The 15,487-nt window shown below is 41.0% G+C and overlaps 1 protein-coding gene across 1 annotated transcript in view; it reads right to left on the minus strand.

Annotated features, from left to right (window-relative positions):
- LOC146698304 (plectin-like) overlaps window positions 1-15,487 on the minus strand; it is a 60,356-nt gene that overhangs the window by 29,130 nt on the left and 15,739 nt on the right. Inside the window, exons 2-7 of the mRNA XM_085473373.1 lie at window positions 8,118-8,179; window positions 5,067-5,081; window positions 4,457-4,546; window positions 3,191-3,268; window positions 2,964-3,068; window positions 1,310-1,476 (exon numbers count right to left, since the gene is read on the minus strand). Of these exons, the coding sequence (XP_085329499.1) occupies window positions 1,310-1,476; window positions 2,964-3,068; window positions 3,191-3,268; window positions 4,457-4,546; window positions 5,067-5,081; window positions 8,118-8,179 (517 nt within the window). The remainder of the gene's footprint in view (window positions 1-1,309; window positions 1,477-2,963; window positions 3,069-3,190; window positions 3,269-4,456; window positions 4,547-5,066; window positions 5,082-8,117; window positions 8,180-15,487) is intronic.

Raw genomic sequence — 15,487 nt, forward strand, 5'->3', positions numbered from 1 at the left:
GAATGACAGTTCGACAGTAGATTACCCTGAGTTATGCCTCAGCACCAAGTAACATTACACTTTTCATGTAGCAGACACAGAGTGCTACAGTTACGCCCACACACCACACCCCTGACCTGCATGAAAGGCAGCAATGAGCCAGCCTCAGCAGCCTCCTACAAAAAGAAAAAAAACAAACAGTGCAGGTACGAGCTGAAGTTCAAGAAAACTTGCCCCTGCAAGAGTCTTTTCTCTTTTCTTTTCTAATAATGGATCTAAAGAAATACACCTCTGTCTTATGAAATGTAGCTTTTGTCCCATTTGTACTCTGGAATTATGTATGAATACCGTCATTTTAGGACCAACAAAATACTTCACTTCATTTGCGGATATCCTGAGAAATGCACGCATGTTCAATTCCCAGGATAATAACACACAAAGCACCCACTAATTCTACTAAGAAGACCCACAACAGATTTGTGGGATGTAGCATATTTAGGCTTCAACAAAAAGAGCTTTGGATTTAGCTTTTCAAACTTAGGTTCCCAACAATTTAACAAGCCAGCTGCATTTAACGCAGGAATTACCATCTTATAACGCAGCCAAAGGAGGCACAGAGTTACTCGGGGCCAACACCTACCAGTGGTATTCTAAGCCTTAAGGCTTGGAATCTGCATGAAGGCTCTTTATTGAAGCAGCATGAGCATGTGCACAGTCAGGTGCGGAAAAGTATCTATAAGAGGCATTTTTAAAGGGAGATCGTGGCAAAAATAGTCCAACTGTATCACTGAGTTCAAACAAAGTAAATACGTTTGCAGCTATGCACAGTATGTTGAGGCTCTGTATGGAAGGAGCTATATGCTGTGACTTATTGTCTCTTAGTTAAAATAAATCAGCCATAGTAGCTTTTAACAGCCACTTGTGCTTATCATGTCTAAAAAAAATTCTTTCTGTCAATGCTGAGGCCGAGTTTAATTACAGTGCAGGCTTAAACTGGCACTATAAAGTGTAATTTGACATCTGAAAGCGTTCCAACATCACACTCCTGCTCCAGTGCACTCTATACTGAATAAAACTTATGGATGGATGGTTGTGTGTCATGACAAGACCGTGCAAAAAAGCTATGAGAAAGTGCTCCATTCTGGAGACAATGCTATTATGTCAGTCTTAAATATGTTAAGTCTTGTTATGTTGGCAGTGCAGGCTTGGAACAGGGTCGGTACAGGGACCTGCAGCGGGCTTTTCAGTTTGTTCTATGTAATACTAGCATATTTGTTGCCATTGGCGTTGGGCTTATTTTCCATAAAAAAAAAAAACTGTGCACACTCACTAGTGCTTGTGTATGACAGCATTGAAGAGTTTGCCATCCCTCCAGCTGGTGGTGAAGTTGTCACAGCGGATGCCCTGGTAGCCATCTGTCATCCTCTGAGACCAGAGCAGCAGCTTCTCCTTGGCCGTCATGTCTTCTGACTGGCCGTTGACCTGAATATCTGAGATCTGTAACAGTTTCATGCAAAAGAGCGTTAACACTTGTGGAAGACAGAGAGGATTTGTGGCTAACGCAAGGAATGTGGAAGCAATCCATCATTAGTGGAAACCCAAAAGATGCAGTTTAAAGTGGACCTATTATGCTTTTCTTAAATATAGCTGTTTTCGAGAGGCAGCCAATCAGAAGAAAGCTGGTTTGAAAGAAACTTTAGTGGAATTCAAGTTAAAAAATGGAACTGAAAATAGTCACAATAGGTCCAGTTTAAACAGAATTGCTCAACACCACCTTAATTGACACCTTAGTCATTTCACCTTTAATATATTTCATGGCTGAGAACAGAGTGTCTGTGTTTCACAGGAGGTAGTCGAGTTTTGCCTGACGGATTGCTGGAAAACACCACTGTGTCTGTGGCATCTGGATAACGTTTCATTTGGGGATTTTGATGGTAGGAAAGATGAGTCATAGCAGTCTTGGTTTTTCTCTTTTTTTCCAATTTAACTGAGGGTAAATGAAGTGTAAATGGGCGAGCTAAACTCAGATTCTTCTCTTCTAATAGCTCTGTTCTACAGATGCGATAACACTTTAAATATTCAATTCAGTAAAAAAACAAAAATAAGAAAATAAAAAGTATAAAGCCATCATTACGTCATTACTAATACTCACCCCATTACTGTATCTCGAGACTGGCAATTAAATCTGCAATTAAAATCATCCTCCAAAGATTTCTTGGATCAAACCATCTTCTTTCCTTTGTGATCAAGTTAATTTAGGATAATCGGATCAGATTTGTGGGGAGTAGTTTTTCTCTTCCCTTTTAGTCTGGAGCCTTTATGACTCATCAGCAGCCACAGCCCAGCTCTCTTATTTTGCCTCTATTGTATAAAAGTATAAAGACTCTGGGAACGCAGTGTGTATCTAGAGGGCACAATACTATCTTTACCAGAATGCCATAATCAAACCACGCCACTCTCACCTTTTTTTCCCTCTCTGCTTAGCTTCAGCTTTCTGCAATCAAAACCTCAACCATTTTTATATGACTGAGGGTGAGGCCGTGACTATTAGGCTATCACCCAGGGATTTCTGCCTGGCAGCTTTTGGCGTACACAGGAAAGGCAGAAAGAAAGGCCTGGAGAGTATGTGGTAGGGCGTGGAGGATGCCATCAAGCTGTGCACTCCAACCTGACACGCCCTCCCCCTGGGAGTCAGGGAGAGATTGACTCACACTAACACACCCTGACAGTGTTATATTTGTTTAAACGGTTCGTATTAGCTACTAAACTCTAAATACCTGACTAAAGTTTTTATGTTAAAATAATACTTCTATGAGGAATATGATTTAATGAGAGCAATTGATTAAAAAAAAGTCCTTTATGAGAGGTTTTGAAGAGCAGAGTCCCCTCTGATTGGCTCCAAGGAGATGGGAAGCAGCAGCCGAGAGGTTCAAATCCCAGAGACAGAGGTAGACAGCAATAATATAATGAAACATAACACTGACAGAAGAGGAGACCTGGAAGTGGAGGATGATGGTCCATATTAACCCCAGGGTCAACTTAGGGTTCCCATCAGCTATGTCATCGTTTCTGATGTTAACCAGTTTGACCTAAGAAAGCAAAACACTCACGTTACTTGCAGGATTACAGCTGAAACTATCAGTCATCTTCTAACGATTGATATTCGCAGTCTGGTTTTTAAGGGTTTGATGTATCGTTATACATATCATACCTGCCGATGTCTGAGGAAGTCCAGTGCTATCTGTACATTCTGAAGTTTGTGGAATCGCATGCGGCCTTTCTCTCTAGGCTGAAGAGGTGAAAGAACAGATAAAGAAGTGTTTAGTTACATTGCAGACACTCGGTACTCAGTGCTACTGCCATTAGAAAGGACCAATAGCAACAAATAAAAAACAAAAAATGTATGATGTAAAAATCAAAATGAAAATGAAAAACATTTAATAGAGAGGTGAAATTGTTCTCCTTTCTCCGTCTTAGTCCTTTAGTTTACCAGAGAAACAAAAAAATAAACTTATGGGAAATTTGCATTAGCTAAGCCAAATTTAAGCCATCTGTCAGGAAGCAAATATATAATCATGTTGCGTGGCTTGTTTCTGGGCTTCTCAAACAGAAATCAAGGAGAAATTCTCAAACAAACAGAAATCAAACTAAATATTTTCTTGTATACGTTCACAGCAGCTACATGATGAAAGCAAGCCTGTCAGCACAAGAAACAAAAAAGTCCCAGCAACAGAACTCATCATGGCTTGAAGTTCGTGGATACCATGCGCAGCCAAAGAACCGGAAAAGTGCCGATAAATCATTAAAACAAAAACATAATGCCTACTGTAAGTTCCAAACCCACTCACCAACCGAACGCTCCTGGCCATGTCTCTCTCCCTCGGCTAGCCCCAGCAAGAGCAGTGCAAAGGAGAGGAGGCGAAGGCCAGACGGCAATGATCAGCACACACAGAGGAAGGTTAAAGGAAGGCAAACGGGAGAAGGAGGAGCAGAAAAGAAGAACCGTCGATCAGATAGGAGCACAGTTCACAAACACGCACACAGTCTAAAGTGGTAGCAATGTGTTATAGCTATGGATGCATTGTGAAAATGAGCAGAGCTGAAGCCGGTGGAGGGCAGCAGCAGCAGAAAAGCTTTGTGTACAATTTTGAACCCCAGGATATGAAATACATAAGCGTTACGCAAAACAAAGAGAGAAGTAGAAGAAAGTAATTTAAATATATCGAGTGAAATAGGAAGAAGAGGACGGTACACTGAAAAGGAAGTTAAGAGGTGTTTGCTTAGCGTAGTTCAGCTCAGGTTAAGCTCTTGACTGACAACTTGGCAGCTAATATTTTACATTTTGTTGCCACAGGGGTGGCATTCCAGGTCGACCTCATTAAAGTAATCCTTGTGTAGTTAGTCGGGATTAGGTTTGGGTTTGGATGCTGGAGGACTGCGAAAGAATAACTGACAAAAATCAAGAGACTGTACTCACCAGTGTTTCTCCAGAGAGGACCTCCAACAGCGAGATCAGGTTATGTCCATCTCGAAGGTCTTCATACAGGTCTGTCACATGACGCTGTGACTGTCACGGTGGGGAAAAAAAAAAGGAAAACACAGCAGAGAATATGTCAAAGGGATTCATGATGATACAACTTGGAATAACCTGTTCCACGTGAGATTTGCAAACTCAAATTGTGGTGCAGTTTGCTGAAAGCTGACGGCTTAAAACACCTGCAGAGTCACGTACTGTAAGTTCTCTACAGTGCTTTGAGCACAATTCTACACATGTCAAGAACCATAGCTACGAGCAGCCAAGCCCGACTGCTGGCAGCTGGCAGCCTGACACATAATGAATAGGACTCTAAATAAAATAAGAGACCATCAAGGGTTAGAAAAAATGATTTAACCTTTTGGATTTCAGTTAACTGAATTCATTGTTTATGCAACAGATGCGCTGTGCTTTTGCAACCAGACAACAAAACAAGTGAGGGAAAGCAAAAAAGACAAGGGAAAGATGTGATGGTGCACAAACATTGAGGGAGGGGAGACAGCCTCCATGCAGTGAGATACTGACCAGCTACATATTTACTGCCAGCACCTACCTCTACCCTCGAATGCTGGTGGTAGAGAAGAGAAGAGATGATATGAGTAATGGGGAAAAAGAAAAGGATAGAAACAAGAGAACGAGAAAAGCGTATGAACAGAAATTAAGTGATAGTTGGACTTTGGAGGATTTGATGGTGGACATGATGATAAACTGATGAAAAACAGAATAATTAAAGTACTCTCTTTTTTCGTAGTCTGCAGATATATTGGTCTACTGGGTGTGTTTTCCATGTGGGAAATGGGCCTCAGCCCTAAAATGGAATGAAGGCATATTTTCCCTTGCAAGTTGCAACAGTGACTGATTTATCTTGGCAAGAATTTCCGCACCTTCCTACCATCCATCTATCCATCTTATGATATGCTCCTCCCTGCCTGCAGAGAGAGATGATTAAGCGAAGTGCACCACAGAGCTAAATTTAGGGAAGGGAACCAACACTGCTGCCACTAGAGTTCACTGTTTGCACAATAAAAGCTCTTCTACTTTTTAGGATGGGCCATATTGTTAAAGTCTGCACCCTCTGAAACTGTCTGTCAGGGCTCTCTCCAATCAGATCAGTACCTGTTTACACAATTAAACGATGATGATCCGGTCTTTCTTTGTCAAGTAATGCTGTGATTTGTCCTCTACCTTGCTGAATCTAGCACAGCCATCTATCGCCACTCCTCGGTTACTTTGTCCTGCTGCTGAAAGTTTACTAGGCAAACTGCAGCCTCGGCAGTAAAAAGGAGCTGCTTTCAAGGACAAAGTCATTAGTGCACATGCCTTACACCGGTCCCTCCAGTGGTCTGTGAGCCACTGTCTGGAAGCAACATGCTTAACATGCCTCAGGTTTTATATCATCTTGTGGAGTTCCTCTCATTTTCTTTATCCTTTTTCCTGATAACCATCCTTACAGAGTAGCCTTGATGTGCAACAGTTCAAGGTTCTAGACCTCATCACAAGCAATTTGTAGGCATCTACTAGAAAACAGATGTTCATCCCATAGCTGGTTTGATGTTTCACTCTTGTCTTACGCAAGATGAAGAGATTTATTGAGCTAGGTGGGGTGGAGGGCATAACACTCAATGGCCCTTTACAGCTCTTCATGGTTGCACCCAACCTCCAGCCTATCCCACTCAACCATTAAGCCATTAAATCAGTTTAACAGCGGTTTAACCTCACTAGAGCAGATCAGCACATTCGCACACATACTTTAACGCTTTCCCTCCCAAACGTGTGCATTTGCTTCAGTGAGGTTCTTTACTATGGGCTGTACGTGGTGATAACGCTTCTTTTTTTTGCTGCTAATAAACACAGACTCAAACTTTTCTATTAGAATACTGATATAATTCGAATATATATGGATTCATGTTGTCATCCTGAGAAAATAAGTGTTATCTAATGAGCACCTCTCCTTTAACTACACTCGCTTTCAAGTCATGGCAGAAAGTAGTCTGCAGAAAAAGCAACAGACTGAAACTGTACCTGGAAAGGGCACAAACAAATTCTTAAATTCATGTAGTGTTGCAGTATGCGGGTAACTGTAACAATAACTGGATGGGAGTACTTATGAAACTCCCCATGCATCAATGCATGCCTTTCAGTTTAAGGCGTGCACTGATGCCAGTACAGCCACCCCTACCGAGCAGTCTGTGCAGCACATGTGCTACCGTTGGCCTAACCCACCATGGGCTCTGAGCCCAGACCAGAATTTGCCTCTTCAGAGGGAGCTAAGTGAGTCCAGATGTCTGTGACTCACCCTCGAATATTCACAGTGGACACTTAAGAGAAACAAGAGGGAGGAACTGAACTAGGTTCTCATGCAGTGGTAAAAGAAACCATAGCTCTGCACATTTATGGAAAGGATAACACTTTCTTTGTGCTCATTTGTTTCCTCTTTCTTGTTCCATTAAAAAAAAGAAAGAATGGGCCTTATGTCTGTGGAGTGGAGCACTTAATGGTTGTAAATGTAGTGCTGCCAATTGGAGTTTTCTGGAAGAAAAGTGGCACAAGCAGGAATATTTTTAGCACTCTGGGAGAGCGGTATTGTGTTACACGGGGCTAATTTGTCAACCTTAATATGGAGGTCTGAAATGAGGACTATAGTCCTTTTGACTTGACTCGCCTCCTGACCTGTTCACGTGAGCCTTCGGGCCATATTTTGCGAATAGAGAGTGAGACAGGTGAGATTTGAAGAGTGCTGATGGACGGCTTACACACTCTCTCAGCTGATGACAGATGAGACTTCTGGTAAGCCTTCCGATCGCGGTGCCGTGTTAGCACGAAACAAAAAACTGTCTAGCTAATGTATGTTTATGCAAGAAGGGAGGGGGTGAGGGTCGCGGTGGCGGTGTTGGTAATGGTTTCTGCAGAGATGTTAACAATGAACACACGCTGACACTCGTTCAGCTGCTGTAAGATTTTGCTGTTATGTGGTTCTTTGTTCACCTGAGTTTGTGATCTTTAAATTGGCACAAATCTTACAGACTGCTGGAGCTCTGTGTGGATTCGACAGGTTCCCCCTGTGCCTGACTGAGCTCTCTACAGGTACTCATTCTTCCAACCGCAGTACAAAAACACACATGTTGGCTTGGCTTGGTGCATAAGTCTGAATGTTCTTCTCTGTGCTAGCCTTATAACAGCTGCAATAGACTCCAGCAACCCTGAATTGTAAAAGCAGTTATATAAATGGATGAATGGAAGAATGCATGGAGTGACGTATGTAATGATCATACGTGGACATAATCCCAGAATACATGAGTTGCAACATTTATACAGCTTTATTCAACAGCCTCCTGTTGTTAAATGAGGGTCAGGGCAATCACTCACTATGCAAACATCTGCAGTTTGACACTGACAAAAGCTATGCTTGTTGCGACAGAAAACACCCGTACACGTGTTTGAACAAAAGGGAAATTTGTTGACACTCTTCTGTGACGTCCACACTTATGTTTCTCCGTCTTTGTACCTTAAGTCATGCTATGGATTGAGCGAGTGTGCGTACAAAAACTTGACCGTCAATGTTGCCTTAGTTACAACACAGAGAAAACCCAGAATAGGTCCTCACCTTTATCAAGTGCTTGTTCACCCACTTTGTGAAGGTCTTTTTCTGGACTCGGTCTCGTTCATCTGCAACACAGAAAGAGCACAGTTAAACATCGGACTCGTAAGACGAGGAAAAGCTAAAACTAATTTCAAAATGAGTAGCATCAGGTGTGCGATTAATGTGTTTCTTGAGTGTATTTCCAGCTGCATGCTAAGGAGGAAATCCCCAAGACTGACTGACAAGACTATTTTTTCCTCCTGTAGAATAAACACAACTCATCTCTGGGTGGAAAACGGCTCTTGTGCTCCTGTTCAAGCCTGCATCTGAGTCAGGGAACATTTGAGACCATTCACTGTCTGTAGATGCACTTCTGTTGTCTAGAACACAGGTTTGTAAGGTCATGTCTCACTCTATGACACCACTGGCAGCTGTGCTCTTAAGACGTAAACAAAAAGGAAAGGATCAAGGCTGCAGAAGTGAAATATTATTAAAGTGTGAAGATACTTGGGCGTGATAACCGTGCGACATAATAGCATAACTATTAGTCTGCAATTATCCGACAAGAAAGAACAAGGCCTAGGCATGGAATTCACCCTCTAACAAAACAAACCTTCATACTCCCTCTTATTCCTGTTCAGTTCAGGTTTAAATAAAAAAAAAAAATAAAAAAAACATACACACCTACACAAACACAAAAAGGTGTGCCACTACAATCATTTATTATGGACGCAGTAGATAGATGAGTCTGTTTGCTTTCACGTTACCCCACGTGATCTAAAAGTTGTGGTTTACTCAACTGTTCAGACAGGTTCAGGAAGTGCACCACCCAACTTCACTGACCCACTCAGCAATTCCTTCAGATTATGCTAGAATGTCCCACAGACATACCACAAAATCTTATCAGTTTTAATGGGAGTGACCCATCCACCCATATATGTTGACACGCCCAGCAATGAAAAGCAAAGGGTAGTGATTCAGTGCTAACATAAAATAGATGCCCAGAGGCTACCTTTTTTTCCTCTTTAGAGGAAGTTGCCAGCAACTTCTGGACAACTCTGTTATGGAACTGAGTTGCCATGGAAACATCATACTGAGACCACCAGACCTTTAAGCCTGCGTATTTTTCATCTGTACCAGCATTGGAGATAGTTCCATAAACTATCTCCACGCTCATACTTCCTGTCAAAGATGCAAAATTCCACATAAATAGGAAGTGTTACGAGTTGCACCTTGACCTGTGATTGGCTGTGCCCTGTTTTACCTTTTATAATTAAATTACAACTCTTTTCATGTGCTTTTAGAAAGTAAAGGTGAAGGTGAAATTTTCACATGTCACCACACATAAACATGCTTGATTGAGGGGTGGAGTTTATGGTCCAGAAGAGCATATGACTATAATAGAAAACACTCTTTGGAAAAACTACATTTACTGAACTATAATTAACGGTACTTGAAGATGCTTTAACTACATTTCAGAAGAAAATATTTTATCTTCTTTTTATATTTGCAGGTAATAGCACTTTAAGATACATTTTAACACATAGTCAGTGTATACTAGCGTATACTCTGCAAAGGCTCAGTAAAACTGTAAACGGTAAAACAATAGTGTAAGAAACGCTTTTATTTTGATATGTCATTGAAAATAAATATAAAATGTAGTAAGATTTGGTATTAGTATGTGACTGAATTGATATTTTTACTTGAGTAAAAATTGGTAGGTTTACATGAGGACATGCGCAGGATGAAGCAAGGCTTTTACTGAGAAATGACTTTGTGGAAACTTTCAAAAATATCCATCTTCACAGGAATAAAGAACAATTTGAAGGAGAAACAGGAAAAAGAAATGTGATGCATGGAGTGACACATCGTTCATTTTGGCTGCAACCGAGGAGAAACAGTCTGTAGCTGGAGTGACTCACCCCCCCCCAACAAAAAACAACAAAAAAAAACACATCAAGCACGCCACACAGCAAAAGTTGTGAATGGGCTCTGCTGACCAATGTGAAATGAGGAAGCTGCTGATGGAAGGAAAGAGTGGACAGCACAGCCCAGCCTGACTAACTGCCACTGGATGTGGAATAATATGCAGCACATGATGCACGCCTGCCACTACAATAAAAGCAAACAATAAGCAGCAAAATAAAAAGATTATCATCTGGCATGCACGCAACGTTTAAAAAAAAAAAAAAGTTTCACACAAAGCTTTTCAAGCTCTCGCAGACAAAACGTCTGCAACGGGAACTCTGCCCAGTTTGGGAAATTAACTACACATCTCACCCCTTCCTGGAAAAAAAAACACTTAATTTGTGCCCAGAGGCTCCTCACACATGTGGGAACAAACAGATCAAGACTTGCAATTCAGCTATTTTACACTAAGTGCCACCATACTGGTACCTTTCCTGCCGTCCGTGGCCTTTAGCATCCCTTGGTAGTAGCCGTCATCTGAAGGCACCCTCTCCCTGCCAAAGCTGTCAGAGGAGAAATTCCTGTACCTCTGCTGCTGAGAGGTCATTGTCGCCGTTTGTCAGGGCACAAAATAATATTCCTAAATGATAAAATATCCGTGGTGATCTTCCCCTTTGACAGGATCTTTTGCTTTTTACTTGTATCTATCCCTCCAGCGCTACAGTTGGTCCCAGAGTAGGCAGTCCTGTGGCCACAATCTCTTCTTTTTTTCTCTTCTTCTTCTTTTCCTCTCTTAACCTCCTCGCTCCCTCACTGGGTTCGGCTCTGCCCTTCTCTTTCCTCCCTATGTGGTTTTTTTTTCACTCCCTTTTTTCCTCTTTTTCTGCTGCTCACTCTGTTCCCGCGAATGGTGCCTGTGGGCTATGACGTCTGGGCCTGTCCTTATGTGTGATGTGCAACTGTGCATTAGCGGTGGCCCTAGTGTGTAGAGGACACTCTACACACTAGTAAGGTTTGTGGGTGGGGCTCTAAACACACGCCTACCTCTTGCAATGTGAGGCAGAAAAAGAAGAAGAAGTAGGAGAGGCGAGGTGTGGCAACCTGCATGTACTATTACCTATTCACCCAACTTGCGCAAGAAAAGACACACGCACATGCACACACACCAGCTGAGTAAGAGGACGCAATAAAGAGCCATAAAAACTGATGCTCATGACCTTTTATGCTTAAGAGTGAATTAAATGTCATTTAAATGACTAAAATGTCCAACAAGAGCCTAAAAAGTAAAAGAGAATTTTCTGAGTATTGTACACACATCTCCGGTTAATCATTATTTATGATTCATGCTGTCAGTCACTGTGATGTAAAAACAGTAGAGATGAGGGATGAAATAGTTTTGAGAAATGCTCTCATAAACCACGCCCTAAACATCTCAGATTTACTGAGAGATTATGACTCCATGTTTGAATGTGCCTGTGCGTGTAATTATTTTCTTTTTCACTACTGGTGACGGAAAAATACATCCTTTTGTTTATTTAAGTCTCCATGTAGAGCATGAAGTGCTGTCAAGTGTTGTATTTCACACTTCTAATCAAACAACACGTCTGTCTTTTCAATTCTATTTCAGGAATCAAAAAGGTTTTTTGTGTGTGTGTGTGTGTGTGTGTGTGTGTGTGTGTTGGGGGGGGGGGGGTACTTAGCCAAAGTAACCTCCTTTTCTCAGCTTCACTACACATTTCCTGCTGTATTTAAGGGAACAAAAGATGCATTAATTCCTGCTGTATAAACTAAATGATTTTGCCAGGCAACAAGAGGTTTTTTTGAACAGCAAATTTCATAAAGCGAGCGAAAACATCCCTCTTTTTTTAAGAAAAAAATAGAAAAAGAAGTCACAGGTAAAAATGAATTCTCTTTGACATTTTTTTACTCCAAGTTCCACTAATGTCACTCTGCTTTATCGCCCTGTGGCAATAACTGGAAAGCAATTATTAGAATACACCCTAATGATAGCGCCACAGAAGACGCAGTACAGTTAGCAAAACAACACAGTAATACTGTAGCGTTAGAAACTATGAGGTAAGACTGAAGCAGCAAAATGAGTGGGCCTATTAACATAAGCAATGTCATATTTACTTGATCATGTCTTACTTATTAAGAGGATGGTTTCATTATTGATTACTTTAAAAGTAACATACTATCAGTATGTAGTTTCACAGAGTTCCAGCTCTGTGTCTAAAGTTCCACAATTATCAGTTGATCAGAAAACTTTAGACCCTGCTTTCATAACAGTCCCCTATAGAGTTGCTGTACTATGTGCTGACAGCTAAGCTAGAGGCCAGGGTGTGTCTAAATCCTGCCCCCCTTCAGCCTAAGGTTGGTTATATATCCCATTTGCCCCACCATGGCTGACATCACTTTATCAGGCATCTGAAAGTACATATTTTTTCTTCAGTGTAGTCAGCATGGCCTGTGTGGACATGCAGGCACTTAATGTGTCAGTGTGAGTGTGCTTGTTTGGAGGTGTGTGTGTGCAAGCGATGCCTGACTCATTTGAGCCCTGCTAGCAAATTTGGAGACACACCTTTCTAGTTTCTACATTGTCTAGGCAAGCTGCAGAACTAAGGTGCGGTATGTGGGCAGGTAATTAAATCTGAAACAGGAAAGGAATCCTATCAAAGGCAGAACGTGCTGTGAAAATACTCAAAGGATATGATTTTGAAATGGATGGAAAAAGGTGTTTTTCATCTCCTAACACAAGTTAGAAAAGAAATTGATTTACAGTTGATCTGAGATGCAGAGGAAACGGTAGATGGTAACAGATATCAGTGACGATCTGGCGGGCAAAAGCATACAAGCACCTACTTGACCTGCATTTCTGTCAGTGCGCCCCAGGGTGGCTGTGGCTACAATGTAGCTTGCCATCACCAGTGTGTGAATGTGTGAGTGAATGGGTGGATGACTGGATATGTAAAGCACTTTGGGGTCCTTAGGGACTAGTAAAGCGCTATATAAATACAGACCATTTTACCATTTACTCTCACTGGAAACACTATAGCAAAGGAGACCCAAAGGAAAATGGGCGAAAATGTGGAACATCTTAGTCCTTAGATCTTTCCTCTAAAAAGGAGGCATATCATTAACGTCTCAACATGCTTATTACACTGCTCCTTCATCTGGCTTCATCAAAAACCAGATGGAACACTTGGGTTTTTTATAAGAACGGAGAAAGTGTGGTGAAAATATAGAGAGTTGCTTTTTTTTTTGATGACAAGTTTGATGATGGACTTGATAAGGGCAGTGGTCATAGTAGTCCTGGATGCAGTGTTGCTGTTAGCATGACTACTAGCAATATAGTACAGTATCTGCTATTCTCTGCCATTAAGATGAGGCTTAGGCTGTCTTTTGTATATACAAAAATCAGACACAAATAAGCTAAACTAAATTTGGGAACATGGTACATATCATGCCTGCATGGTCTGTCCACGACCTGCATGTTAGCATGCTAATGCAAATGCAAATGTTAAATTTTGATTAAAATGTATTTTTGTTATTGATTTTAATTAGAATTTTGTGCATTGTTTTATATTTTTCTGCTATGGTCTTTCTAACCATGTGTTAAAAAGTGCTTTACGAATTAAATTTAGCATTATTTATTATTGTGCATGCTGATATAGCAGAAAGCACCACTAGCATGGCTTTTGACCCTTACTCCTTTTACCACTAATATACTGTATCATCGTGGAAATGGTTTGGTATAATTATCATAAACACATGTGACAACCAATATAATGGGGTTAGGCAGTTCTGTGTGCTAGTGGTCCTGAAACGCTAACTTTGTGTCTTTTAATTAATGGTTGTGTCATTTTAGTTTTGCCCTGTTTGCTATCCTCTCTCTATGCCTGTTTTTCCTCCCCAATGGTACCAGGTTGTTACATAGCTGGAGTTTTGATTTATAATGTTGAAGGCTCCTTGTTTTACAATATAAGTGCCTTGATATATGAAAGTGAACTGAAATTAATAAAAAGAAATCTGTATTTTCACATATATAGATGTAGCCTCGCCAGATGGTGAATTCAAACCCAGGACCTTCTTGCTGTGAAAACTGAAACAGGACCATCACACTGGATTTATGTGCTTTTAGCTGATCCCTGTGACACCGCTAAGCCTTCCACCACTTAAAACTACAACAACCTTCATTTAAGCACTATGGAGCAACAAAGCAAAACAAATTAGAGGACAAAGGAATTCTAGGAATGTGTCATTATGGTCTTTTCTAAGTGCTGAAGCGCAGGGAAAAATAAGGGTTTAGACAGAGGGAGGACGCACAACACCTTTCTTTGCAGAGGATGAAAAAGCTGCGAAACAAGGTTTGCTCCAACAGTTCAGGTTACATGCCTCTCTATCTCTCTCTCCCATGTTTCTCATCGTTGTTTTTAACCCCATGGCTGAATCACAGCAAACGCTATCTCATATTTCTGATACGGTTCGGATACATACAAAAGTCATCAGTGGCATGACCATCCTTCAGAAGGTTCTGATTCACACAGATCACAAGCTGTATTATCCAAGCTGCATACTGAGTACATGACTCAAACATTTAGGCAAGCAGCACACCAAAGCAAACACACCTTAAACCTGCTTAATGTTACCTGGATGAACTCCTGTAAACATTCAGTGGAAATAAAAAGAAAAAAAAGACATAACACAAACTATCTGGCAATTTTAAAGTCATGGAAAACTTATGAGAGCACTAACTTTATGCTATCAAATCCAGTGGTTAAATTGGCCCCTAAGTGTGATAAATGCTGTATTTCTAATCCTGTTCTATTAAGTGAAAACTGAAAACTATGACCAGAGATATCTGTATATGTTTTTACATTTTTACACTTTACATCTTTATTCAGATATAAACAGATGTTATGCAGAAGTTAATGATTGGCAATGTAATTTTAAAAAGCTACATTACACAAGTAAGACCCATTCTAATCACAGTTAGTCATAGCTGTGCTGTGACACACCGTACAGTTATCACTGCCAGCCATCATCAGCCTGACAGCAGACTTTGGATGATGTTGTCAGAACCAGCTCTAGTGATGAAACTCCAAACCCAATTTAACTCAGACTCAACAGGCCTTCAGATTAGCCACGGCATCTGAGGTTTAAAATAGCTCGGTCCTGAGCTTTGCAGGAGTCTGTGGAAAGCACCGCATCTGGGGTCATGTTACTTGTTAATGTGCAATTCTGGTGACTGAGATGTAACTTAGTTGACTGACTGGCACGCGGCGGCTAACGTTTAAAAGCAGCATGTGTCTCCCCCTGCAGGTCACAATGCAGTCATTTGGCTGACAATGTACACATTAACAAAAGTACCTGAAAATGTTTCAGATAAATCAGATAAATAAAAGTTAAATAACACAAGATAGTGTAAATGGAACTATTTAAATTCTTGGCAATCATATAAAAAATGTAACTGAGTGTAAATCAAA

The sequence above is a fragment of the Copadichromis virginalis genome, linkage group LG11, assembly GCF_057382275.1.
Source record: "Copadichromis virginalis isolate Kocher_CV1m ecotype Utaka linkage group LG11, C_Virginalis_male_GT1.1, whole genome shotgun sequence".
Classification (NCBI taxonomy): Eukaryota; Metazoa; Chordata; class Actinopteri; order Cichliformes; family Cichlidae; genus Copadichromis; species Copadichromis virginalis.